Below are 23,396 nucleotides of genomic sequence, written 5' to 3'. Positions count from 1 at the left end.
GAAGAGGCACAGACCGGGTGAAGCGGGAATTATCGCCACCAGCCGCATACGAGACGAGCTAGTCGCGCAGCAACCGAGATGTCCCCCTCCTAGCCCCGTGACCTACCCAACGACCTCACAATTCCGGTACCGTCGTACATCTGTGAGGTCCTTGCAGAGCTTGAGATCTTGACACCGACGTACCGCCCTGCTTCAAGAGCAATCGTTGAGTGGTTTCACGCGTGTAGAGCTATCCCGCAGTTGATGCCCTTACATACAACAGTTCTCGTGACTACATCCTTGCTCCAACGGCGCAAGAGTTGATGCACTCACACGCAGCACTGCTTCTAAACTATATTTTTGACTCCAATGTTCCCTCTCCCTTCCGAGTGACATCACACGAGAGAGAAACCCAACGCCAAACTCCCACCATGAACACGACAGTGCACACGGCCGGCGGAAATGCCCCGTCACATACGCAACTCCTCGTCGACAAGATGAGGGCTGCGCCAAACAGCACGGTCATGACCGCCCTGCTGCTGATCCTGACTCTAGTCGCCGTACTCGCGAAGCAAAACCGCAGCGACAAGCCAAAACAGCCCCCCCGACTTGACGAGACCATCCCATTCGTATCCAACCTCTGGCAGTTCATGACCAATAAGCGGCTCTTCATCACGCGCGCCAGGTACGCAAACCCCCTCCTCCCTCCCCACAGCAAAGTCTATATACCCCAACCAAAACTCACTACCTAGGTATGTACTCACATTAACCCCCCCTTTTCAGAGCAGCCCTCGAAATCCACCCCGTAATCCGCTGCCGCCTCGGCCCCCTCGACCTCCACCTCCTCCGCGGCGGCAACGGCAACAACAACAACATCAGCAACGGCAGCAACAACAGCAACAGCAACGGCAGCAACCACGGCCCACCACTCTTCCGCGCGACATGCCACTCCGACCCCTGGACCCTGCGCATCATGCGCAGCGCGGGCTACACCCCGCGCGACCTGGCCAAGCTCGCGCGCGACGATTCCGGCGCCGCCGCCACCCCGCGTCCCGGTAGCAATTTCATGGCCTCCTCCTCTTCCTCCTCCTCCTCCTCCTCCTCCTCCTTCTCCTCCTCCTCCTCCTCCTTCTCCTCCTCCTCCTCCTTCTCTGTCCTGGCCAAGCACGGCAGCGTTGCTGTTGGTGGCGGTGGAGGTGTCGCCGGCGGTGCCGGTGGTGCCGGTGGTCCCGACCGCATCTGGCACGCGCTGCACCGGCTGTACGACAGCGCACTCGCCAGCGCGCGCGCAACCGACGCGTTCGCGGACCGGTTCCAGGCCGCGCTGCACGCGGAGCTTGTCGCCCCTTGCCCTGGTCCCGGTCCCGGCCACGGGGGGGAGGCGGGGGAGTGGACGGAGGGGGTGCGGATATTCGACACGCTGAAGCGCACCATGACGGCGGCGGCGACGCATGCGGCCCTGGGCCCGCTCATGGCCGAGGTCAACCCGGGGTTTGTGGACGCGTTTTGGGCGTATGAGTGCCATGTGGAGGGGCTTGCGTTTGGGCTGCCGGATTGGCTGAACCGGGAGGCGGTTCGGGCGCGCGCGCGGTTTAGTGATATGTGCAGGCGGTGGTATGAGGTGGCGGAGCCGAGGTTTGAGTGGGATGCGTCTGGGGATGGGGCCGAGGAGTGGGAGCCGGTGTTTGGGTCGCGTCTGTCCAGTGGGTTGGCTCGTTGGGCGAGGAGGTTTGGGTTTGAGGCGGATAGTATGGGGCCGGTTTTTATGTTGCTTCATTTTGGGTAGGTGATGTTCGAATGTTGCGGGCTTTGTGCAGGGAGACAGGGTGCTGACTGGCTACCGCGTTGTACAGCCTCCACGCCAACACCATCCCCGTTTGTACTTGGGTCGTGATGGAACTGCTCAAGGACCCGGAGCTATTTCAGGCTGTCAGGGAAGAGATCTCGCAGGCAGAGCTCGTCCGGGACGGTCCCGACGCCACCTTCAAGGGCTTTGACCACCGGAAACTGGGGTCCTTGCCGCTGCTGCAGTCCGTCTACACCGAAGTCCTGCGCTTGCATGTGGGCGTGCTCATCACGCGGACTTGTACGGCCCCTCTCACTGTCGGTGGGTACACGCTACCCAAGGGGTCCATCTTGCAGGCACCGACCGAAGTCGGCCATCTGAGCGAAGCCGTTTGTATGTTTTCCCCCTAGCCATTGCCCCTTATCATCATGCGGTCAATACTAACCCCATGGTTCAGGGAGTACCCAGGAGCACCCTGCCTCCGAGTTCTGGGCCCACCGTCACGTCAAGGAGACAGAGACGCGCGATGAGATGACAGGTCAAGTATCGAAACGACTCAAATTCTCACTCGCAGGCCGGTCAGGTTCCTTTTTCCCGTTCGGTATGTTTCCTTGAATCCCACTGTTTGGGTTCGCATGAGCTCTAGACTAACACGCCTTAGGCGGCGGAACTGGCATGTGCCCTGGGCGTAACTTTGCGAAGCCAGAGGTGCTGCTCGCCGTGGCCATGATTGTCTCGAGCTTTGAAGTGGACGATGTCACATGGCTGAAGCCAGATGGGTCCCTCTCGGACCGGGCCGCCCAGAACGATGTGAACTATGCAAACTCCGTGGCGGCAGCGCCTGACAGGGAGATGAGGGTGAGATGGAGGCGGGTGCGGTGATGTGGTAGTCTTGAAGAAAGAACAAATGAGCACATATAGCGATCAAGTCTGCATTAAGTACCTACCTATAGCCATTCTTCCTATCTATATTACCAACTCAAATACAAGAGAAAGGGAGAACAAGCTTCCAGCCTATCTGTGCCCTACTCGCTCGCACAAACCATCATCTTCAAGCTCGTCTGACCGGCTGTCCATCCACCCAACTTACCAAAATTATTAAGGGGTGGCCGTTGCCGAGCCCCGCGCCCGATGCCGTCTAAGTCTTACATGGGCAGCAGAGCTCTATCAGTGTCCACACTGACCAATTTGTCATGGGCAGCGTGGGCAGCCAACTCGTCAATTATAAGGGACGACCTCCAAGCATTCATCTGTCAGGCTGTGTTCACTCCGGCTTCTCTAGCCACTCCCGCAGCTTTTTGAGTGAGTAGGTGTCGTGCTCCGCCTCAGAAGTGTTGAAGTCCTTTTCGTACCACCCGGGCGTGCCTGCAGACTGCAGACGCTCGCCATACGGCCGGCAGGACCCAAAGTCAATCAAGACGGGCATCCCATCCCTGACCATGATGTTGTCCGGATTAATGGCGTTGTGCGCGCATCCCAGCGAGTGGAGGTATGCCACGGCCGAGTCGAGCGCCTCGACAAACTTGCTCTTGTCAAGCTGCGCAAATCCGGGTTCGTGGATGTATTGCGTCAGCGTTTGGTCGAGACGCTCCACGAAGAGGGATGTGATCCGGCCACGACGCACGCGGCAGCCGAGGTAACGGATGATGTGGGGATGGGGCGTCTTGGAGATTCGTTCCATGGCGAGTGTCTCCCCGAGGAGTTCCCTTGAGATAGAATCGGTCCCCTTCGCGAGATCATACCAATTGAGACCGGGTCGCTTGATAAAGGCAGAGACGTTGTCTAAGTCGTCGGGCGCCAATGTGAGTGGAATGTCCTCGGGAACCCGGGGGTAGATCTCGCTGTCGGGGATTTGTGCTAGTGCCGCATTGTATTCTGACAGAGTGATATCTTTCTTGTTTTTGAACAATTGGCCAAAGTACACCTCTTCCTCCGGGGAAGCCCAGTAGAACGTGACGAATTTCGACACGGTGGACCCCCGGTCCCGCGTCTCAACAATGGTCAAGTCCCGCAATGATAATGTCGGGGAATTCTTGGGATTTTTGACAGTACTGAAAAATGCCCCCATATTGAGATGCGCGGGACTTGATAGCTCTAGTTGGGAAGATCCGGGGTGTTCGTTGTCGGTTTTTGGCGTCGGGATTGTTGTTGGGATGGATGTTGTTGGGATGAATGGAGAGGAACTCACAGAGGGAGGGAGGCAGTCAATTTAGGCAACCCTCTTCCGACCCGCTTCTTTTAGGGGCACACTGCCACTAATGCGACCAAAGTCGTGACCAAGCCTAATGGCCTGTCACCCGACCTCATGGACCAAAAAAGGTAACCGGAAGCAGGTTACGCAGAGAGCAGAACTTGAACTTGCCTTCGCTACTGAACGAATCTTGCTGATATTGTACCTAGCTAATTTATTGCTCTTGTTGGTCCGAATGGAGACGAATAACTGCACCTCTCGCTCCTCTTGTATGATGACTGGACACAACATATATTAATGTAGAAAGCACCCTCGATGCAATCCTACAGGTAACTAGGTTGGAGATGTTTACACACTTGTTGCTAATACGTAAGGTAAATCGATTCCAAGCTTTTCTCTTCGCCTCCTATGAGTCATTTACTCGGCGGGTTTTCAATATTACGTTCCGTTTCTTCTATCTCGATGCTGGCAGCCGCCTGCACATGGGAAAGGACCGGGCGTCTGACCTGTTTTTGCCGTCATCTTTCATGTGGATTTGATAATACTAACGGTGGCTACCGAGTTACGAGGGTGTTATTCTCTTGGCCCCAACTGGCTGAGCCAGGGATCGTTGGTACCCTCTGGTGGCAACAGTGATAGAACAAAAACATATGATCTCGTCCTCGTAACCTCCCCTCGGGGATGATGCCACACACGATTGGTGAGTGTTAGTTTTGCCGAAAACGCATCGCCCGGGGCAACCTCCCACTGGTTGTCGGATTCGAGCGGTAATATATAGGACCCGCGGCTGCTGACCAGTTTTAAAAAGATTCTGCCCTTGACGCGGAAAGGGGCGGGGCGCTCCTCTAGCCCATTGACCAGCTCGTGCGCCTGGTTAATGAAAAACCGTTCAAACTTCTACCACCCTCGTAAGCATTCGAATAGGGGATAAAAGGACGGCCAAACAAACAAGGGGTACTTACCGACCACTGCTGGAAGTACTCGTACTGCATCGTATACTTTCTTCCGCGCATGTCCGTATAGTTTATACTATCTTCTGCCAGCAGATATGGCTCCCGCCGTACGGTGTTTGTCAGGGTCTCGACGGCCGACAGGACGAACGGGAGAAGAAGTCCGGCTTTTATGAATAAGTCGCCCATTGACTTTGCAACGGCGCGGAGTCTGCGGCGGTGTTAGAGATCCGAGCTTGTGGGCCGTTTGCGGTGGGCTCTTACTCACAATCGAAAAAGGAGCACAAGGACCTCATCTTGGTCATCCCTGTTCATCATCTGCCTTTCTCTGTTGTTGTTACGGTGGGGCTTGGAAATGGCGTGCAGAATGAGATCCGACTTCCTCGACAGCAGTTCCATCCCCTGAGAGGCTTCCTGCACGCGTGTCCCAATGGTGGTGTGATAGCTTCGAACGTCTTGACTCAAGCCGGCTAGTTGTTGAGTCTGAGCTTCCATGCTGCCGCCGAGTGCTGCAATGCGGCCGTTACCTTGCTGGATATCGTCGCGGGTAGCTTGAAACTGAGCGAGAACGACTGAATGCTGCTGGTTCAAGACGGCTTCCTGGGAGGTGCCCAGGCTTTGAATATCTGAGTCCAGGTTGTCGATCTTGGTCGATGTGTCTTGTTGCCAAGTTAGGATCTGCCGACCTTGTGCCTGTATCGCTGAAGGAACTTCGGCCAATGTCGTTGCAAGTGCTTGGACTCTGGTTAGGTGTTAGTTTGCCCGCCCACTTGATGGGACTCTTGCCATCCCATGTCCAGGTAAAACGGACACACCTTGCGCTCGCGTAAAGCTGAAGCAGCATGTTCAGCTCGGTCAAATGCGTTCCAAGCTTCACCCGCAACTTCTCAACCTCCTTGGCATACGCTACGGCCCATTGCGTCTTCCTCGCGACACCGTGGTGCCATCCGGATGCCGCTTGCGGCCCGAGCTTCGCATCGAACTTGGATATAGTCTCAAGAAAGCCGCTCAGGGTGTCCAGGGTTAGGTCGGTCTGCTGCGTGATGTCTGCCGAAAAGACGCCCTGGGCCCCCTGCCTAACGTGCGGTTGCTTGAGGACGCGTTCCAGCAGGCGCAGCTCCCGTACCAGACTGCGGTACTCGTCAGATGCCCCGCCGGTGTCTTTAAGGGCGTTAGTCACGCTGACGAGCAGGCCGACCGCAGCGATGAAGTCGCCGGCCGAGAACCCAAACGCTGGGCCGGACATGCTGCGGCCACCGGGACGATGGCCGATGTGCTGCTGCTGCAGACATGGGGGTTGAGGAGGAGGAAAGCCTTGGGGATGCGGGGGTACAGTCAGTGACTGAGGGCCTTCAGCCCAACGGCCCGTCTCCTGCAGATGGTGCCCCCAAGACGTTGGATTTGAACCCGCATTCTCAGGGGCTGAACGAGGCGTTCAGAGGTTACACGACATGATGGTGCGTCCAATAAGAGAGGGGAAAATTGAGGCCCCCCATCAGGCCCGTTTCAACACTTGAGGGGGCATTTAACTCAGCCATGGTGACCTGAGCGCGGTTGGGTAGTTTCGAGTTGAGCGTCGAATAGGTAAGGTACGTATGGATGGTGGTGTTCGGTCTGAACTTTTATGTATTTTTCCTTCCTTCCCGTAACATGCAATCTTGCTCGCCACCCTCAGCCTGGTTCTTTCCTTCTCTGGTGCCAAGACACTGCTGCACGAGAATCGCTGGTCTGAGGTTCCCCGTTCAGCGCTGGTGGCCGGGGGCTGAAAGCCTGAAACCCAACGTTCAATGGTTGTGGCATTCCCGTCTCATTTACTGCAACCTTCAAGTTGAAAACACACAACCAGGCCAGATAGCTGCCTGGCTCTCAACAAATACAAACCACCCCCGACAGGCTGTGTGTTGTGTCTCATTCAATCGTCTTTTTATATCCTCCGCTCAGACCAAAACCAAACAAAGCGATGGATCTCCCTCCGCCGCAGGTCGACCTCGAAGCGGACTCGCTTTCCCAGTTAAACACATCGGACGCAAGGTCTCTCCTCGACACCATCGACGGACTGCGCGCACTCGGCGTTGGCGACTTCGTCCATCTCCCGCAAATTATCGTGGTCGGCGACCAGTCGTCAGGTAAGAGTTCGGTCCTCGAGGCCATCTCGCGCGTCCGATTCCCCGTCGACGGCGACCTGTGCACTCGCTTCGCGACCGAGCTCGTTCTCCGCCGAGCGCCCCAGACGGCCATCAATGTGAGCATCCAGTTCGCCGACTCCGCCGTGTCCACGCACGCGGAGGATGCCACTCGCAGTCGCACTCCCGGGGCTTCCCGCCCGCCGCCTGCGCCGTTCCAGAGGACCAGCTTCGACAAAGATGCCCTTCCCGACATCATTCGGGAGGCCAAGGAGCGTATGGGCATCAGCAACAACGGCGCCAAGAGGTTTTCCAAGGATGTCTTGCGCGTCGAGGTGGCCAGTCCCGACGTGTATCCCCTAACTCTCGTCGACCTTCCGGGTATTTTCCACAGCTCAACTGCGGAGCAAAACGAGGACGACAGGAGGGTCGTTGACGGGCTTATCGAGAGTTACATGGAGCAGGACAAGAGCATCATCCTGCTCGTCGTCGCCGCGAACCACCCGCTGGCAAACCAGGCGGTGCTCTCCAGCGCCGCAAGGCACGACCCAGACCGGGAACGCACCATCGGCGTCATAACCAAGCCCGACATGGCCGGGCGCGGGTCCGCCAACGAGAAGAAATATCTAGACCTCGCCAAGGGCCGCGAGAGCATGCACCGCCTCGCCCTCGGCTGGTATGTGCTGCGCAACCGGTCCGAGGAGGAACGGTCTTCTGAATCTGAGGTGCGCGATACCGTCGAGGAGCGCTTCTTTCGGGCCGGCGAGTGGAATTCCATCAGCGCCGCGAACAGGGGCGTCGAGAGCTTGCGCAGAAGGCTCAGCAAAGTGCTGCTCGACCATATCAAGAAGAACCTACCCAGTCTCATCGATGACATCGAGACCAGGCTCAGGGCGTGCCAACAGGACCTCACCCGTGCTGGGAAACCAAGATCTACACCCGAGGAGCTGCGAAGCTACCTTCTGGGTATCGCCGAAGACTTCCAACGCCTGGCGCGTGATGCGGTTGAGGGGAGGTATAACGACCCTTTCTTTGGGGGGTTCGACCAGGACGACACCCGGCTACTAAAGCTACGAGCGCTATTAAGAAATATGAACAGCGCCTTTGTCTCTGTTATGGAGAGAAAGGGTGCGTGTTACAAGATCGAGTGGGAGGATGCCGACGCCAACGAGAGTGCAGAGCGAGAGATTAACCGCGAGGTTCCTGCGTATCTGCAGCCGCTGTGTGACCTCTACAATGCCCCTGACCCGGAACCAAAGCCTGAGTCGGAGCTCAACGAGCTGTTGCAGTCGCTGGCATTCTCCAACCGCGGCAGAGAGTTCCCTGGCGACACCAACCCGGAGCTCGTCTTTTTGCTCTTCAAGAAGCAGTCAGCGGCATGGGAGGGAATCGCGCAGGAACACCTAGACTACGTCCTCTCAGCGACCAAGGCGTTTGTGCACCGCGTGTTCCGCCATGTTATCGGAGCGGACGACGCCACCCTCAACTCCATCCTCCATGACTGTGTGGACCCGTTCTTTGCGAGCAAGGAGGATATCCTCCAGGTCAAGTTGCGCGAGGTCATCAGGCCTTATAAAGATGGCCATGGGCCGCCCCTCGACTCGGCCTTCCGTGCGAGAATGCAGGAAAGATCGTCTCGCAGGTTCGCCAACCAGTTTGCCTCTCGCTTGGAGAGACAGCACCCCGAGTTGTTTCGGTTCGACCCCGTTTTGGGCGCCGGCCTGACCCGCCATATGATTCTGAACGCTGTCGACGGTCCGACCAGGGACAACAGTAGCATGTTCGACACGGGGAAGGTGATTAACATGATGGTGGTGTATTATGAGGTTTGTGATCTCCATCTCAGTCTGCTAGAAGTCCACTCTAACCCAAGCAATAGATGTCACTCAAAACATATGTGGACAATATCATCAACCTGGCTATTGAGAGCTGCCTCGTCCACGACTTAACGACCATCCTGACCCCGACGAAGGTCGACGGAATGGATTCCGAGAGACTGCAATATCTGGTTTCGGAGACTGAGGATCTCCAGAAGCAGCGGCAAGACCTCCAACAAGAGGTCACCATACTGCGGGAGGGGCTGCGCAAGTGCCAGAGACACAGGCCACGGCAGGAGCACGGTATGCTGTGAGGAAATACCGTTTGTTGACAGTTCTAACACCCTTTACCAGTACTTCCTTCCGCCTTGTTGCGTCTTTCTCCCGGTGTGCCAGGGGAGGCCTCGTCAAGTAAGTCAACCTTTCACTTGCCGAAAGAGAGTGAGTCTAAATGGCCTATGATAGGGTCTGTCGCTGTAGAAACATCAGTCACACCGACCGGAAGCCCGAGACCGCCGCCAGCAATCGAGCCATCGGTTACCCCAGCTGCAGACCCGACACCATCACCCGCGGCAGGAGCGGCAGCAGTCCCGCCCAACACAAAACCTACTAGCGTACAACCTCCACCCCGTCCCATCGCTTTCGGCCAACCCGCTTCAAACACCGCCCCTTTCGGTGCGTCGGGGGTAGCAGTTGGAGCCTCGTCGCCCAGCAACGGTTTTGGCGGCCCTTCTAATACTAATACCCTCTTCGGGACAAAGCCTCCCCCGAGCACTGGCTTCGGTTCTCCCAGCACTTCGAGCGCTAGCAATCCCGTCGGGGCAGCTCCTCCTCCGAGTACCGGCTTCGGTTCCAGCCCCACGTCCAGCACTAATCGGTCCTTCGGCGCAGCCCCTTTCGCCACTGGCTTCGGTTCCAGCACCACGTCCAGCACCAACAAACCCTTCGGCACAGCCCCTGCCGGGGCCACTGGCTTCGGTTCCACCGGCGGGTTTGGCACACCTAACAGGCCCTTGGGAGCAGCTCCTGCCGGGGGCACTGGCTTCGCTTCCAGCGGCGGGTTTGGCACACCTAACAAGCCCTTGGGAGCAGCTCCTCTCCCGGGCACCGGCTTTGGTGGTTTTGGCAGTAGTGGTAGCACCACCGCCGTCAACAGTCCCAGCACCGGGACTGGCACTGCCAACAGCACCAACACCAACAGCACCAGCCAAACAACAGCAGAAAACTCGAGTACGTAACCCCCCCTCCCCCAATCCCCAAAACAACTTTAAGCACCCGCGGCGCTCAATACCAACCGCCCTCTAACACGACAGTGAAACGCCCCCCGCACCAGACCCAACCTCCACACTAACCTGGAGGCCGCGGCAACGCAACGACCTGACATATCCCGGCATGGAGCTTGTCCCGCAGCCCGACCCGGCTAGGGTGTTTTCCGGTGTGCCGTATAAGGATACGGGCTTGGGGTACTACCCTGCGGAGAGTGCGTCAGTGTTTCAGCACATTTGTATGGAGGAGGGGTTGAAAGGGTTTTCGGGGGAGGAGTTGAGGTTGAGGTGGTGGATTGGAGAGGGGACTCGAAGACGGTGGGCTGGGTTTGGGTCTAGCTAGGATGCCAGTGTGAGCGTGGGGGATTGTGTTGTGGGCTGAGGGGTTGGGTGTATGTTTGAAGGAGATGTTGTCATGTCGTTGTTTGTGTAATGATGATATGGTTAATTGAGGTAGGCTGCTCGCAAACCACTGGGGTAATAATGTCCGCACAGGGAGACTCGCAACTCCGTTCACGGATCTTCCACCGGCACTATGAACGGCTTCTTCGTTAGCTTGAACTTTCGGCACTCATGTCTGGGCCCTTGCCACCAGCATTGACAGCCACGGGACGAGTGCTTGCTTAGGTATCCCCTTATCAGTGTTTAGCATCCCCCTGAGAAAAGCCATCACACGGGCCATCGTTATCATCACGCAACACCACAAACAACCAAAATCGAGCAACTCAATTCAGAGAATCACGAACGAGACATGTCACTGCTGAGAAATAGTGCATACATAAAAAGAGAAATATATAATTTAATGGTGCTCTAGTTCCAAGCAAAGCTCACTTAATACCAATCTATCAAGCACCACTCCATCTCTTTCTACCAACGGCAACCTAACCCTTCCTACGCGGCCGCCTGATGCCGCTCCACCAACCCCCCCCTCTCGCCCTCCCCGCCACAACAGAACCAATTCCCCACCTCCCACACCTCCTTCCCTAGCCCATCCCCCTCCACGCCCCGTCCCTCATACCCCCCGAGCACCACCCTCTCCGCCGGATTCCACCTCGCCGTCAGCAGCGCCAACCGCGTCTCCTGCCGCTGCCCGACCCGATGGATCCGGTAATACGCCTGCTGGTTCTCGCGCTTCGTCCACGCGGGCCCCGTCACCGTGCTGTACCGCGCCCGCTGCAGGTTCAGCCCCGTGCCGGCTAGCGCCAGCGGCGCGACGAGCACGTTGGGCGGGGCGTGGCCCTCGGTGAGGAAATTGTCGAGGACGCGCTGGCGCTCGGTTTGGGTGAGCGTGCTGTGGAGGAGGGTGGGTTTGAGGCCCCGGAAGGCGGGGTGGCTGCGCTTGAGGAGGAGGTAGCTTTGGAGGAGGACTGCTTCGGCTTCGAGGGGCGTGAAGATGCAGAGCTTTTTGAGGGTGCTGTGGGATCCCGGGATGGGGGTCTTGTCGGCGAGCATGGTGGAGATGGTTTGGGAGAGGGTTTCGAGCTTGGGGCTTGCGGCCGACCAGGCGGGGATGTGGGTGTGGTAGGGGGTTTTGGTCACGTCGCCTTTGCTGGCGGTGAGGTGGGTGTGGACTTCGGAGGCCGTGAAGGTGAAGTCGGAGGCGTTGGGTGCGGCGATGCCGGGGAAGGTGGACGCGAGCCGGAGTTTGAGGAAGAGGCCTTCGCCTGCCTTGCTGCGTAGGAAACGCGGCAGGGGGATGCCTTGCTTGGCGGCGGCTGCCACGGCGAGTTCGCGGGTGCTGTTGGCGAGCGCTTGCATGCTGTCCGTCAGCGGGAAGGGCAGGTTGTGGTCGGTGATGTTGACCTTGAGCGGCCCAATGTCGGTTAGGTTGCGGCCTTGGAACTGGTCGGTGCCCAGTCGGCGTACCATGGTGTGCTTGAGGACGCGGTCGAGCCGGCGGCGGTAGTCGATAATGTCTGAAGTGGCAAGTGCCTCTCCGCCAGCTTGGATTCCTGTGAGCCTGTCGAAGGTGTCGACGAGCTCGTCGAACGAAGTAACAGTAGCGCCGCTCAACGAATGAGCCTTGTCCTTCCAGGCCTCCTTCTCGAGGAGAGAGATGGTCGGGCGGATGTCGGCCGGGGTCTCACCAATGGGAGTGCCCGAGACGAAGTACATCAACGGGGTCGGCCGTTGTGAGTCGAGGCAGCACTTCTTGAGATGCTGAAGCCACGCCACGATCCGGCTCGCCTCGCCTTCCTTGGCGATGGCATACTCGTGGAACTCGTCCATGAGGATCATACCGGGCAGCAGCGCGCTCTTTTTACTCTTCGCCCCAGGGACGTCGATACTGAACAGGCCGTTGAGACGAGGGATGAACTCGGGCGAGACCACAATAATGTAGTCGCTCTGCCCGCTACCGGCCTGGTACTTGTGGTCGCCGTTGGTTCCCGTGATGGCGGCACGCAAGGCCTTAACCTCAGCCGGCGTCAGCTTGTCCTCCTTGTCGCCGCCCTCGTAGAAGCCACGGATCTTGAACACCTTGGTATCCAACTTTGTCTTCGCATCCCTGACCATGGACGCGCAGCTCCTTGCCGGCGCCACCACCACGTTCGGCCCCTCGGGCAGCCGGTCCGCCAGCTCCCGCGTCAGCTCCGAGTAGCAGTAGCACTGGAACCCATACCGCTCATCGAACGGACAAGCCCTCGCCCCCACCGCGCCAGGCGCATTATGCCGGCTGGGGCACCCCTTCGGCTTCGGACCCCCGGGAACCACCACAGCCCGCCACGCAGCCTTGACCTCAGCCCTACACTTCCTCAGCGCATGCGCAAACGCCACCACGCCATACATCTCCTGCGTCTTGCCCAGCCCCTGCTCATCACACACCAACCCGCCCGCAACATCCATCAACCCAAACCCAGCCAATTTAAACACCCCCATCAGCTGGTAATCAAACAAGCCCACCACCATCCCGGGCAATTTCTTCATCGGCACCCTCTTCCTCCCGCCACCACCACCAGCACCACCAGCACCAGCACCACCCCCACCCCCAGAACCGGAAGCAACAGCAAGCGCCTCCCGCTTCCGGTACTCGCCCGCATTAACCCTGAAAAACTCCAAACAGCGCGCCCACTCGGCCTCGGAGTCGCCCGCGTTGTAGCTGCCGACGTAGGCGTCGACGGTGGTGCCGAGGTCCAGCGCGCCGTAGTCGCTGTCGGATGTGCTCGCCGTGTGGTAGTCGGCGGCGACTAGGTCGACTAGGTTGAGGTAGGTCGCGGCCGGGATGGAGTTGACTGCGGGGGAGGGGGGTGCTGCGGCGGCGGCGGGTGGGGGGGTGGGTGTGCTTCTGGTTGTGGAGAGGGGTTTGGTGATGGTGGGTTTGCGGGCTTTGGTGGAGGAGATGGGGGTTGTGGTTGTGCTGCTTGGGGGTTTGGTGGTGGGGGTGTTGCCGCGCGATGGGAGGGGTGTTTTGGTTCCTCTGCTGCCGCAGACGCCGCCGCGGGTGCCCCGTGTGTTGGGGTGTGTGCCCCGGGCGGTTGTGGGCCGGGGCAATGGTTGGCCCCGTGCGGACGGGGTGCCGCGCGCGGAGGGAGTCCCGCGGGCGGAGGGCGTACCCCGGGTAGAACGGGAGCTACCGGCAGACGGGATGCCACGGGTAGAGGGTGCGCCACGGGTAGCGGTACGTCCCCTGGCTGATGATTTACCCCTTGTTGATGTGAGGGTATCAGTTGCTTTGGGGGAGGGGGTGAACTTCACGATCGCCGACTCGCCCTCCTCGGACGAGGCGGGTGTAGGGACTAGGACGGGGTCATCGTAGCCGCTGTAAGTCGACTCCGAGTCCGAAACGAGGGTCTCGTCGGATGAATCCCCGCTGTCCTCGCCATGGTATACGAACTTGTACAGCCCGTCGATTGCGCCACGGTCCTCGTCAGAATAATCGTCGTATTCCTGAATCTCGATAACAGCGCGCCGTGAATTGGGCGGCGGTGGAGGCGGTCCCTTAAACAGGGGCAGGTCAATATGGATCCACTCGTCACTGATCGGCGGGGCGACACGTTGCCAGTTCTCTACCGCGTTAGGCGACGTGGATGTGGTTTGTTTGGCGTTCTTTTGAGGCAACACCGTGAAGCAGAGTTGGCCATATTCCGACACCACGATGACGTTCTTGGTGATGTCGTTGAGGATGTCTATCCAAACACGCTGGTCCGTCACCTCCCGTTTTCGCTTTTCTTTGCTATCCGAGCTATATGGGCAAAAGACGACGATTTCCTTCCTTGGGTTGTACTTTAGGCGACACATGAGGAAGTCCTCGAACTCGGCCCAAAGGTAGTCATCGGGGCGAAACTCATTGTATCGGTGGCGAATTAACTCGGGGATGAAATCAGTCAGCGCCTTGGACCACTGCTTGCTGTCGTCCCACCGGACAACGCTGACATTTAGCGTCGTCAGCTTCTTGAGATCGGGGGATGCGGCGGCCATCTTCGTTGTGGTTGTGGTTTGTAAACAAAGGTAGTTTCAAGAGCCGTCGGAGGAAATGGTGAGACGTGTGGATCGAGAGCATTCAAGTCACGGGGTGGTATTTATATTAATACATAGTGGCCCGTACTGTGGTTCAGACACAAAACTGTTCTAGGTCTCAACCGCGGTATTGTGGGGAGATATAGAATTTGTTCTGGTAGCGGTGAATTGACACAAAGGAGTTGGGTTGGACTGAACCGCTGAGATTCTTTGGCTGCTTGAGACGGTTAACTCATATTTCTCCAGACCCCCTGGGCATGATCTCAACTCCGTTGTAGGAGTGAGATGGAACACATAAAGGGATGGCACAACGTACTCGGTACTATTCAATCATCCCACGGCTAACGCTATCAAGTTAGCAACGGTGGACAAACGCAACATGCAAACCAAAATCACCACCCCTAGGTCCTCGCCGACCCCGACGGCCAGTTCTCAACCCCCACCCACCACAAGCAAAGCCACACCCAAAACCAACCCCGTCGCCAAACCCATCACCCCACGACCCTCACTCAACCCCATTGCAACCAACCCTCCACAACCCCCCAACCCAGCCACCAATCCCCCCACCACAGTCCACCAAGCCGTCCAACTTAAAGTCGCCAAACTAGGCCAGTCACGGCGCGGACTGGAGTGCACGGCCGAGCTGGACGTGCTGATGGACCGGCTGCGGGATATGCTGCCGGAGAGCGACCCGAATGCTAGGCGGCGGGATCCCGAGGAGGTGAGGGCTTTTTGGGAGGGGGTGAGGGCCGGGGTGAGGGTGGGGGATGAGGAGGTTTGGGGGGAGGAGGGTTGGGATGGGGTGGGATGGGATGGGGTCGTGTGGGGGAGGTAGGTAGTAGGTGGAGGAGATGAAGGGGGGTGTTGGGAGGGAGGGTGGAAAGGGGTGGTGATGGCGGTGGTGGTTTGTGAATGGATTCGGTCGGTCTAGGGCATGGGTAGGAATGAATGGATGAGTTGGAGGTGGGGGTGGGACGGGGAGGTTATGATGAGTGGGCGAGTGAATAAAACAAGTGTGCTTTGTTCGTTTGTTTCCACGTTTTATCCCTTTTGAACAGGAATCATGGTTTCGGCTGGACAGAAGGACGGAAAAGAGGTAGTAACACTAGTAGCACTTTGGCGTGGGCCTCGACATGATACTGGATGGGAGGAGTGGTTTAGTTTGACGTTCCCAATCCACAAGCCGAATCATGTCTGTTTTCTCAACCTCGCGGGGATCACTCCCCATCATTCCTCTTCAACTCGCCACCTTTCACCTCATTTCCCTTCAGCTCATCCTCTTCATCCTCCTTCAACTCATCCTCCTCCAGCTCATCCTCCTTCGATTCATCACCGTTCAACTCATCCTCTTCCGGCTGAAATACTAGCCCACGCTCCCAGTCCCATCCTTCCGGTTCGTCAGGATCGGGCTTCCCATCTTTAGACCTCTCAACTCGCCTGCCGTCGACGTAGAGTGGTGGATACCGGCTGTCCGCAAAGTACGGCCGCGGACCGTTATCGACTTCCTGCATGCGGCCGTACTGGGCTGCTACCGTGTCGTCCATCCTTTTGCTCCGAATGACATGGCAGCTGTTCCCCCGCTTGATGATTTCGTGGATTGGCTGCTGGGGGCTTTGCGAGAACTGGTTTCGTGCTTGCCCGTCGCATTCGTTCAAGAAGACGTCGTAGCAAATAAACGCGTACGGGCGGTGGCTAAGCAACCGGATTACGTTCAAGTGCATAACAAAATGCGCCAGGTCGTGGCCGGCTGTTTCCACCACTGCCTTGGTGATCTTTTCTGCAAGGCTTTGCGCCCAAGGGATGATATCCGAAGAGTGCCGAGATTCGAGTGTGAGCTTGGCCCGGAGAAGAAATCGTACGCCGGTATTGGCCTGCAGGGCCCCGCGAGTCTGGCCATCGATGTGGTACTCTTTTTTTCCGGGCATCATGGAATGTAAAAGTTGATGAGAACGATCATGCGGGGTAAGAATGTGTTATGCTTGGTATATTACCGTTTTGGGCGTGCAACCTCCCTCAGTTGTGCCGGGTTGGCAACCCAACCAGGGGTTGAAGTTCCACATCTCGAATCGCCTTCCCTCAAACAAAGACACTTTGAGTCTTTGTTGTTTACAAAATGGCTTCTTGTCCTTAGAGCTACCCATCTAAACCCTTCCAAGTGCCGAGACAGGGAATTTTTATGCAAACTCTTGTTTTGGTCAACACCAATTTCTCAGCCATGCGCTTCAATGTGGGCAAGACCCCAATGGTAGGTGATTCCTCCGCAGTCAAAGCGTTCCAACTTTGGTTGATGATCGTTGGAAGATTAGATTATGCTCATATTAGAATGTTAATGCAAGCCTCTTTCTCCTTTATCTCCTTTATCTCGATGTGTATCCAAAAGAGGTTCAAACACCCAGCTCTGCTCCCCGGTTAGTAAGCGGCGCACCCCCCTCAATCCGCCACACACCACGGCGCGACCTATCCCTCGCTCCCCAGGGCGCAGACATCTCATGCCCCAACAGGACAGTCCAACAACGAGACAGCCAGTCTACAACCACAACAAACCCCCCACCAACCCCCCCACAACCATCTGAACACCCACCCCCAGCACCCCGTGCAGCCCAGCAGCAGCAGCAGCATTATCCTCCGGGTCCTCCTCCGACCCCGTCCCCGTCTCCGTCCCCGTCGGCGCCGACGCCGTGCCCGACGCCGTGCCGCTGCTGCTGGGGCTCAGCGTGGTGGTGGTGCCGCCCGACTCGTCGCCCGCGACCTCGTCGCACTCGACGAAGCCGTTGCGGGTGGGCGCGCCCGTGTGCGTCATGGCGCCCACGTACACGCAGCTGCCCTCGTAGTCGGGGTTGAAGACGACGCGGTCGGCGCCGGGGGATCCTATGGGGGGGTGGTTAGTTTGGGGGTTGGTTGGTTGGTTTGGTTCATTGGTTTGATTTGGGGTTGGGGTGAGAGGGAGGGGGTGGTGTTGGGGTGAGAGGGAGGGTTAATACGCACGGCCGGAGTAGACGGCGCCGCTGGAGAGGATGGGGAATTCCTGGTAGGGGCCGGCGGTGGCGAAGGTGAGGCCCTCGCGGTTGTTGAAGCGGTGGGGGTAGCGGCTGTTGCCGAGCTGCTCGCCCGCGGCGTGGAGGCTGCAGCCCTCGAAGACGGCGTCCTCGATCTGCGACCGGGAGTAGGTGTTTCGGCCGCAGGTGACGTTGGCGAGGGCGCTGGTGCCCTGCCGCCGGTCGAGGGTCGCATCGGCGGCGGCGGCCGAGGCATAGAGGGCCAGGGCCAGCGTGGAAATGAGGTTGCGCATGGTGGTGGCACGGGGGTGTTGATTGGGGGTGATTGACGTTTGTTTCCTTGTTCCGGTCAATGATGTGATCGGTCTGGAATGGTGTGACCGAGTGCGAGGGTGGGAGGATGGCAATGATCCGTATCCGTACAACGTCGCTTCAATTCGGCATGAAAAGTGAAAAAAACTGAGCTGAATTGCTCCCAAGAAGCAACACCCCTAAATTACGCGTTGCCAAGTTCGGAACCATTGCCGCCAAGCGAACTGGCCCACTCGGATCGACACGCTCCAAGATTCGACTCTCATGCCGCCATCCCCGGCCGTGGGCTCCATGGGTTGACCTCGTTCTATGAATAGAACCGAAATGAAAAGAAATCACATGTTTGGTAACTGATCGCGCTGCATGGATGTACTGGAGTGTACGGTGTATGCAGGAATATCTGGTACGCTCGAAACGTGAGCAGACGGTTGGTGAAATGAATTGTGAAGAATCGGAGCTATACTCGACTGAGTTTAATGTTAACGTGACAATCGGCCGTGGTTGTTGTGAGAGGAAGGTGACCAGCGATGTTGGCACGTTGCCAACCCCACTGACGTCAACAGCGCCGAGACAGGCCGAGATCGATGCGACCTACCCCAAGGCCGCCCCGCGGCTGCCTAACCCGACGAAACCACAAAACACATTACCGCACCTTCCTGCGGTACACATGAGATTAACGAGAATCCCCAAGCCGTTTCACCCAGCCAGATTCTACGCTTCACACCGGCCGCTAGTCCAGTTTGGCAGCCGAATCCGTCCTCCGCGACCCCAGGAATCGGCCCGGCGCAGATTCCACCACCAATTCCCCAAAATGAGCACCACCACCACCACCACCACTCCCGCTCCGCCAACCCCGGCCCAGCTCCTGGAACCCCTCGCGAACCCCTCCGCCGGGGCCGCAACAGCCGACGCGGTCCAAGCGGCCGTGCAGGGATTCAGCGACCAGCTCCGCGCCAACCAGGCGTCGATCGGCGACTTTGTCTGGGCCGCCTACGGCGCCGTCTTCGACGCCGTCGACCGCACCCCGCCCGAGCGCCAGGACCGGCTAGTCGAGTTCGTCGCCCGGCTGCGCGAGACCGCGGTCAACGGTGCCGACGGCAAGCCGCTGGTGCACGAGGGCGGCGAGCTGTGGACGGATCTGCCTACGTTTGGGTGGGTGGTGAGGGATAAGTGGAATTTTGGTACGTTGTCTCTCTCTATGTGTGTGTGTGTGTGTGTGTGTGTTTGTGTGTGTGTAGTGCGCGCGCGCTCGCTTTCCCAATCCGAAAGGGGGGAACTACCCGGTGCTAATGGATTGTGATACAAGACCCCTCCGACCCCGCGGCGACGGCACAGCAACGCGCATCGTGGGAGAACCTGACGGCTTTTGTTGCGCAGCTCACGGCGCGCTCCGAGGGCCCCGACGACCCGTTGGATTTCTCAATGTTTGGGCTGTGGGCGATGCGGGAGGCCTTTGAGGACGACAACGGCGTTGGTTCCGACGCCGCGGTGCGGCTGGCCGCCTTGTGGGTGCGCATCGCCGGGGCCCGGCTCCGGAAGCTGTCGGCCGATGGGCACGAGCTCAGCGCGAGGTTGGGGGTTCCGCAGGGCAAGTACGCTGACCGCGGGTGGAAGGGGTTCAATGAGGAGAGGTGGAAGGCGTGGGGGGATGAGCTCAAGGTTGCGCAGGCCAGCCTGGGATCCGATCCGACGGTTCAGGGGGCGGCCAAGGCGATGGAGGAGCTATAGATGGGGAGAGCCGGGAGTTGAAACTAGATCTGATTCAAGAAGAGCTTCCTGCGTGGTATATCGAGCTGGTCCGTTAAGTTGTTATTCAGGTTCCAGGTTGATCCTAAAATGCTCCCTTGAATGAGAACCACCGAAGCCAGGATGCCGAAGCAACTTCCATTTCCATTGCATGAAAATGAAACTGAAAGCCCCCTAAAAAAAGCTTGTGGGATTGCCCCCAGCAAACCTGAACGCAAGGGATGCATGGGCCGCTGACACGCCGCATCAAACCCTATTCATGGCCATCCCATGTCTAATAAATTGATTCCCGATAAATCGAGCGCTGCTCCTCGTGGCCGTGACGTGACGGAAACCAAACATGGGGCATACCGAATTAAGGGTGGGGGGACGAAACGCCCCTCTCTGGACGAGATCGGCCCCTGGATTCGCTTCCGGAGAGCAGGCCGGGAGTTGGCACAAAAGCGGATTCGATGCGCACAGAAGCTGCACAGATAAGACAGAAGACCGAGCCCTTGGCATTCCAGGGTGAGGTTTTCATTGGTAGCTTGGCGCCGACCCAAGGAAGGGGCAACTCTGTTCTGTGGGCGCGGCGGGGTGGTGGGTCGTGTCAATCTCGTAAATTGGACCAGCATCTGCCATTTGTGTGTGTCTTGCGAGCTTGCCCACGCCTTTCCCCGACTTTCCCGCCGCACAAGTGCCACTTCGACGGTCCACAAAACTGCAATCCATCTCTGAACCTGTCCGCACCGCACCACCTCCATGCACTTTCCGACATCCGTCCTCGCCTAGCCAACAATCAGCCAGAACCTCCACGTTAGCCGTCAGCGTGCATGCACCGCGCCCGTTTTCCTGCTGCCCCTCCACGAACCAGGATCGAGCTACCGACACAGCCGCAGTAGAGTGTGGTGGTTAAACAAGGGGACTTGTCGACTGGGGCGACCAACAATGGTCCTGTCGCCGCTGCCGATCGGCGATCGCGTCCCAGCTCCCGTTCCTGCTCCACCACGCACCCGCAGCCCCGGCTCCGTGAGCGGATCCTCAAACCACCCCATCGGACGGTAGTTGACCGTGCACGCCGCTGCCGCTGCTTCCTGCGACGTGCTCCGCCGCCCCCGCCCGCATCCCGCAGCCCCCGAGCCCACCACGCCAAGCCTGAGAGTCGTCCCATGACGGACCCAGGTACGCCGGACGGCGAGGCCAGGGCCCTTCTCGCCGTCGCCGAGAACTTGACCGGATTGGTGCTTGACGACCACGACCCCCAGATCTTCATCAAGGAAGAGTCCACGAGCCCCGTCCCCGATGACGACCACTTCATGATGCAAGCCTTGAAATCCCCAACCGCCAGCCCCCCGCAAAAGATGTCGCCCATCGCAGCTAGGAAGGCCAGCGTTGCTGCGCAGCGGTCCAGCAAAGCCGGCGGGAAGGGGGGCGCATCCAAGGCCGGCCAGCTCAAGGGACCGCCAGCAGCCGGCCAGCCCGTCGTACCGCGCAAGAACCAGGACTGGGAACCATGGAAGGGTATCCTCTACGAGCTCTACATCACGCAGAACCGCATCCTTCGCGATATCATTGGCATCATGGAAACGAAGCACAACGTCAGGGCAACTTCCAAGATGTACAAATCCCAACTGGAAAGCCGCCCTTTTCTTTGTTCCTTTGTCGGCCCTCGGGGGAGGTTGTTGGGAACAGCTTGACTAACTGTTCTGAACAGGCGCGCTGGGGCTTTTTTAAATACGCCATCAAGGGTCGCTCGCGGGCCAAAGCCGAGTCGCCAAACGATCAGAGCTCAGACGACTCCCTCGACAACGCTCTCGTCCTATCAAGAGACGAACTATTACACGCCGACAGCGGGTCACGCAGTATGCAGTGCGGGCTAACAGCCGTCCGGCGCTTCATCCACGGGCACGTCGACCTAGACCCGTCCAACCTCCAGGTCGAGGAGGTCGCCGGTTTCGTCGACCCCTGCTACCGGTACTTCAAGGTCGCCATGGACCTCTTCGACCTCCGAGAGAACCTCGAAGGCGGCCGCGTGCTACGCCTCGCTTTTCTTCAGATCGAGCGCAAGATATCCAAACCTACCATGAAGACCTTCTCCGACCTCTGCTTCCTCGTCCCACACCTGCTTCTCGAATCCAACCGCCGGGACATCCTCTCCGCATACCTCCACTACCTCTCCCGGCTAGCCATGGTCAAGTTCGGCAAACACCCCGTCTCGGACCTCGCCGCCTCCTTCGCCGTGCTGGTGGACGACCGCCCCGACGACATCATGCGCTACATCATGCTCCTCTCACAGCTCAACTCCGACACCATCGCCTCCATGCCGGGCATGCTCGACCGCAACGCCGAGTGGGCCCGCAACCAGTACCTCGCCTGCCAGCGCACCAACACCCAGGAACCCTGGTCGTCGCCGTCGCCCACGGACGACGGCGCCAACGGCCCGCGCGACCGGCACGACCACCACATGATCCGGCTCGAGGCGCAGAGCGTGTACTGGGCGCAGAAGCTGATCATGCACGACCCGACGAGCGACGAGATGGCGGGCCAGTGGCTGCGGCGGCAGTTCACGGGCGACTTCGGCCCCAAGTGCGAGGCCTACCTGGCGCGCCTCAAGCAGATGGTGGCCACGGGCGGCTTCCCCGTCGTCTTCGCGCGCATGATGGAGTGCCTCTACGTCGGCTGGCTGTACGACTACTACGAGACCATGGGCGAGTGGGACCGCGCCTTCGACTGGGGCCGCCGCGGCCTCGAGCTGTCCACCGACGAGCAGTACGCCATCTGGTCCATCCACCTCGAGGACCTCATGCGCCGCCACGGCCGCCCCGAGGAGGCCGAGCTGCTGAGGGGGAAGAGGCGGGAACATACCTGGCTGGAGAGGGTGCGCTTGGAGGTCGACCGGTTGGCTATCGCTTGAATTTGAAGGGGGAGGGGGGTTATACCGGAGATATTTGTACGCACACTTGTTGGACGGATCGAGTGGATAAGGGGGTGGATTACTTACAATTTGGGTGGATCTATATCTGGAAATGGGACGGCCGGTCGGGGGGTTTTGGGTAACGGATCGTATCGTGTTCGGCTGGGTAGGACGGTGTAAATACGTTTGGGGCCACCCAGCGCTGGGATCGAGTCTGTGTTACGAAACAGGCCGGCAGGCAGGCAGTCGTTGTATATTATTGAACCTTATTCCCAGTATGCTTCTGGATATCTATATGCCTGCAGAAGCTGCCAATACCTCGGATCGATTCTCGCTCTGTTATTGACTCGGACATGCGGTTCCTCCTAGACTACTACCACAGAACGGCATGGCGCTTCGTCGACAAGAGGCAGGGCGTCTGCAAGAAGGGAATGTCTAGAGTGTCGGACGTGATGGATGTCGGAGAGGGGATTCGGATGGTCCGGCCCTTAAGGAAATCGGCAATCATCAAGACGCTAGAGGAATCGGTCGCGCTGCAGGCGCCGCCAGTGCGGCGCTTTGGTGCTCAGCCATATTTGGACCTGCCTGTACAAATACCGGGACGGCATGCCGAGGCAAGCCCGGGACGTTGAACTGATCATTTATGAGTTGATAGACAAGATCGGCCGCGCCTTTGGCATGCTGAATCGTCCTGAGCCGGTCCCGCTCCCCCACCACGAGGACTGCAACCAGACCCTCGGGCCTGAGTTTCGGGAGGTCAAAGAAGGGGGTAAGTGCCACTGGATGAAATCCATTCGAACCAGTCCTGAAACCGGATCATGTTGAGTGGCTCGCGAAGCGAAGTAAGATGCTGCGGACAAGCAAGGTTGTTTCCTAGAAGGGG

General features: G+C 58.6%; 9 protein-coding genes across 9 annotated transcripts; 4 read left to right on the top strand and 5 right to left on the bottom strand.

The window, feature by feature from the left end:
* Positions 1-476: 476 nt before the first annotated feature.
* Positions 477-2,647, top strand: B0H64DRAFT_329478 (cytochrome P450; the record flags this gene model as incomplete). The annotated part of the gene is made up of 6 exons (XM_062800883.1): positions 477-664; positions 763-1,034; positions 1,176-1,761; positions 1,833-2,158; positions 2,223-2,366; positions 2,427-2,647. 6 exons carry the CDS (start codon positions 477-479, stop codon positions 2,645-2,647), a joined length of 1,737 nt encoding a protein of 578 aa, XP_062655506.1.
* A 191-nt stretch (positions 2,648-2,838) lies between these two features.
* B0H64DRAFT_243699 (kinase-like domain-containing protein) lies at positions 2,839-3,929 on the bottom strand. Its single transcript, XM_062799885.1, has one exon. The coding sequence runs from the start codon at positions 3,831-3,833 to the stop codon at positions 3,030-3,032; it is 804 nt and encodes a 267-aa protein (XP_062655505.1). The 5' UTR covers positions 3,834-3,929; the 3' UTR covers positions 2,839-3,029.
* A 247-nt stretch (positions 3,930-4,176) lies between these two features.
* Positions 4,177-6,322, bottom strand: B0H64DRAFT_408668 (uncharacterized protein). The gene is made up of 4 exons (XM_062804665.1): positions 5,722-6,322; positions 5,175-5,648; positions 4,919-5,117; positions 4,177-4,853 (listed from the first exon to the last, which is right to left on the bottom strand). The coding sequence occupies exons 1-4, from the start codon at positions 6,150-6,152 to the stop codon at positions 4,530-4,532; spliced, it is 1,428 nt and encodes a 475-aa protein (XP_062655504.1). The 5' UTR covers positions 6,153-6,322; the 3' UTR covers positions 4,177-4,529.
* Positions 6,323-6,769: 447 nt separating this feature from the next.
* B0H64DRAFT_243674 (uncharacterized protein) lies at positions 6,770-10,383 on the top strand. Its single transcript, XM_062799884.1, has 4 exons — positions 6,770-8,855; positions 8,909-9,149; positions 9,201-9,257; positions 9,312-10,383. Exons 1-4 carry the CDS (start codon positions 6,867-6,869, stop codon positions 10,082-10,084), a joined length of 3,060 nt encoding a protein of 1,019 aa, XP_062655503.1. The 5' UTR covers positions 6,770-6,866; the 3' UTR covers positions 10,085-10,383.
* A 619-nt stretch (positions 10,384-11,002) lies between these two features.
* Positions 11,003-14,584, bottom strand: B0H64DRAFT_468877 (uncharacterized protein; the record flags this gene model as incomplete). Its single annotated transcript, XM_062807774.1, has 3 exons — positions 13,815-14,584; positions 13,115-13,679; positions 11,003-13,045 (listed from the first exon to the last, which is right to left on the bottom strand). The coding sequence occupies exons 1-3, from the start codon at positions 14,525-14,527 to the stop codon at positions 11,003-11,005; spliced, it is 3,321 nt and encodes a 1,106-aa protein (XP_062655502.1). The 5' UTR covers positions 14,528-14,584.
* A 1,001-nt stretch (positions 14,585-15,585) lies between these two features.
* On the bottom strand, positions 15,586-16,497 carry B0H64DRAFT_408663 (uncharacterized protein; the record flags this gene model as incomplete). The annotated part of the gene is made up of 1 exon (XM_062804664.1): positions 15,586-16,497. The coding sequence occupies one exon, from the start codon at positions 16,492-16,494 to the stop codon at positions 15,784-15,786; it is 711 nt and encodes a 236-aa protein (XP_062655501.1). The 3' UTR covers positions 15,586-15,783.
* Positions 16,498-16,824: 327 nt separating this feature from the next.
* B0H64DRAFT_468873 (Ribonuclease/ribotoxin) lies at positions 16,825-18,066 on the bottom strand. The gene is made up of 2 exons (XM_062807773.1): positions 17,552-18,066; positions 16,825-17,434 (listed from the first exon to the last, which is right to left on the bottom strand). The coding sequence occupies exons 1-2, from the start codon at positions 17,853-17,855 to the stop codon at positions 17,094-17,096; spliced, it is 645 nt and encodes a 214-aa protein (XP_062655500.1). The 5' UTR covers positions 17,856-18,066; the 3' UTR covers positions 16,825-17,093.
* Positions 18,067-18,385: 319 nt separating this feature from the next.
* On the top strand, positions 18,386-19,965 carry B0H64DRAFT_408659 (uncharacterized protein). Its single transcript, XM_062804663.1, has 2 exons — positions 18,386-19,055; positions 19,181-19,965. The coding sequence occupies exons 1-2, from the start codon at positions 18,542-18,544 to the stop codon at positions 19,600-19,602; spliced, it is 936 nt and encodes a 311-aa protein (XP_062655499.1). The 5' UTR covers positions 18,386-18,541; the 3' UTR covers positions 19,603-19,965.
* Positions 19,966-20,547: 582 nt separating this feature from the next.
* On the top strand, positions 20,548-22,847 carry B0H64DRAFT_366470 (uncharacterized protein; the record flags this gene model as incomplete). The annotated part of the gene is made up of 3 exons (XM_062801908.1): positions 20,548-20,663; positions 20,762-21,260; positions 21,314-22,847. The coding sequence occupies 3 exons, from the start codon at positions 20,548-20,550 to the stop codon at positions 22,511-22,513; spliced, it is 1,815 nt and encodes a 604-aa protein (XP_062655498.1). The 3' UTR covers positions 22,514-22,847.
* Positions 22,848-23,396: the final 549 nt, after the last annotated feature.

The sequence above is a fragment of the Chaetomium fimeti genome, assembly GCF_033439085.1.
Source record: "Chaetomium fimeti strain CBS 168.71 chromosome Unknown B0H64scaffold_8, whole genome shotgun sequence".
NCBI lineage: Eukaryota > Fungi > Ascomycota > Sordariomycetes > Sordariales > Chaetomiaceae > Chaetomium > Chaetomium fimeti.
The sequence above is the reverse complement of the archived record's forward strand: the minus strand, read 5'-3'. Positions and strand labels throughout refer to the sequence as shown.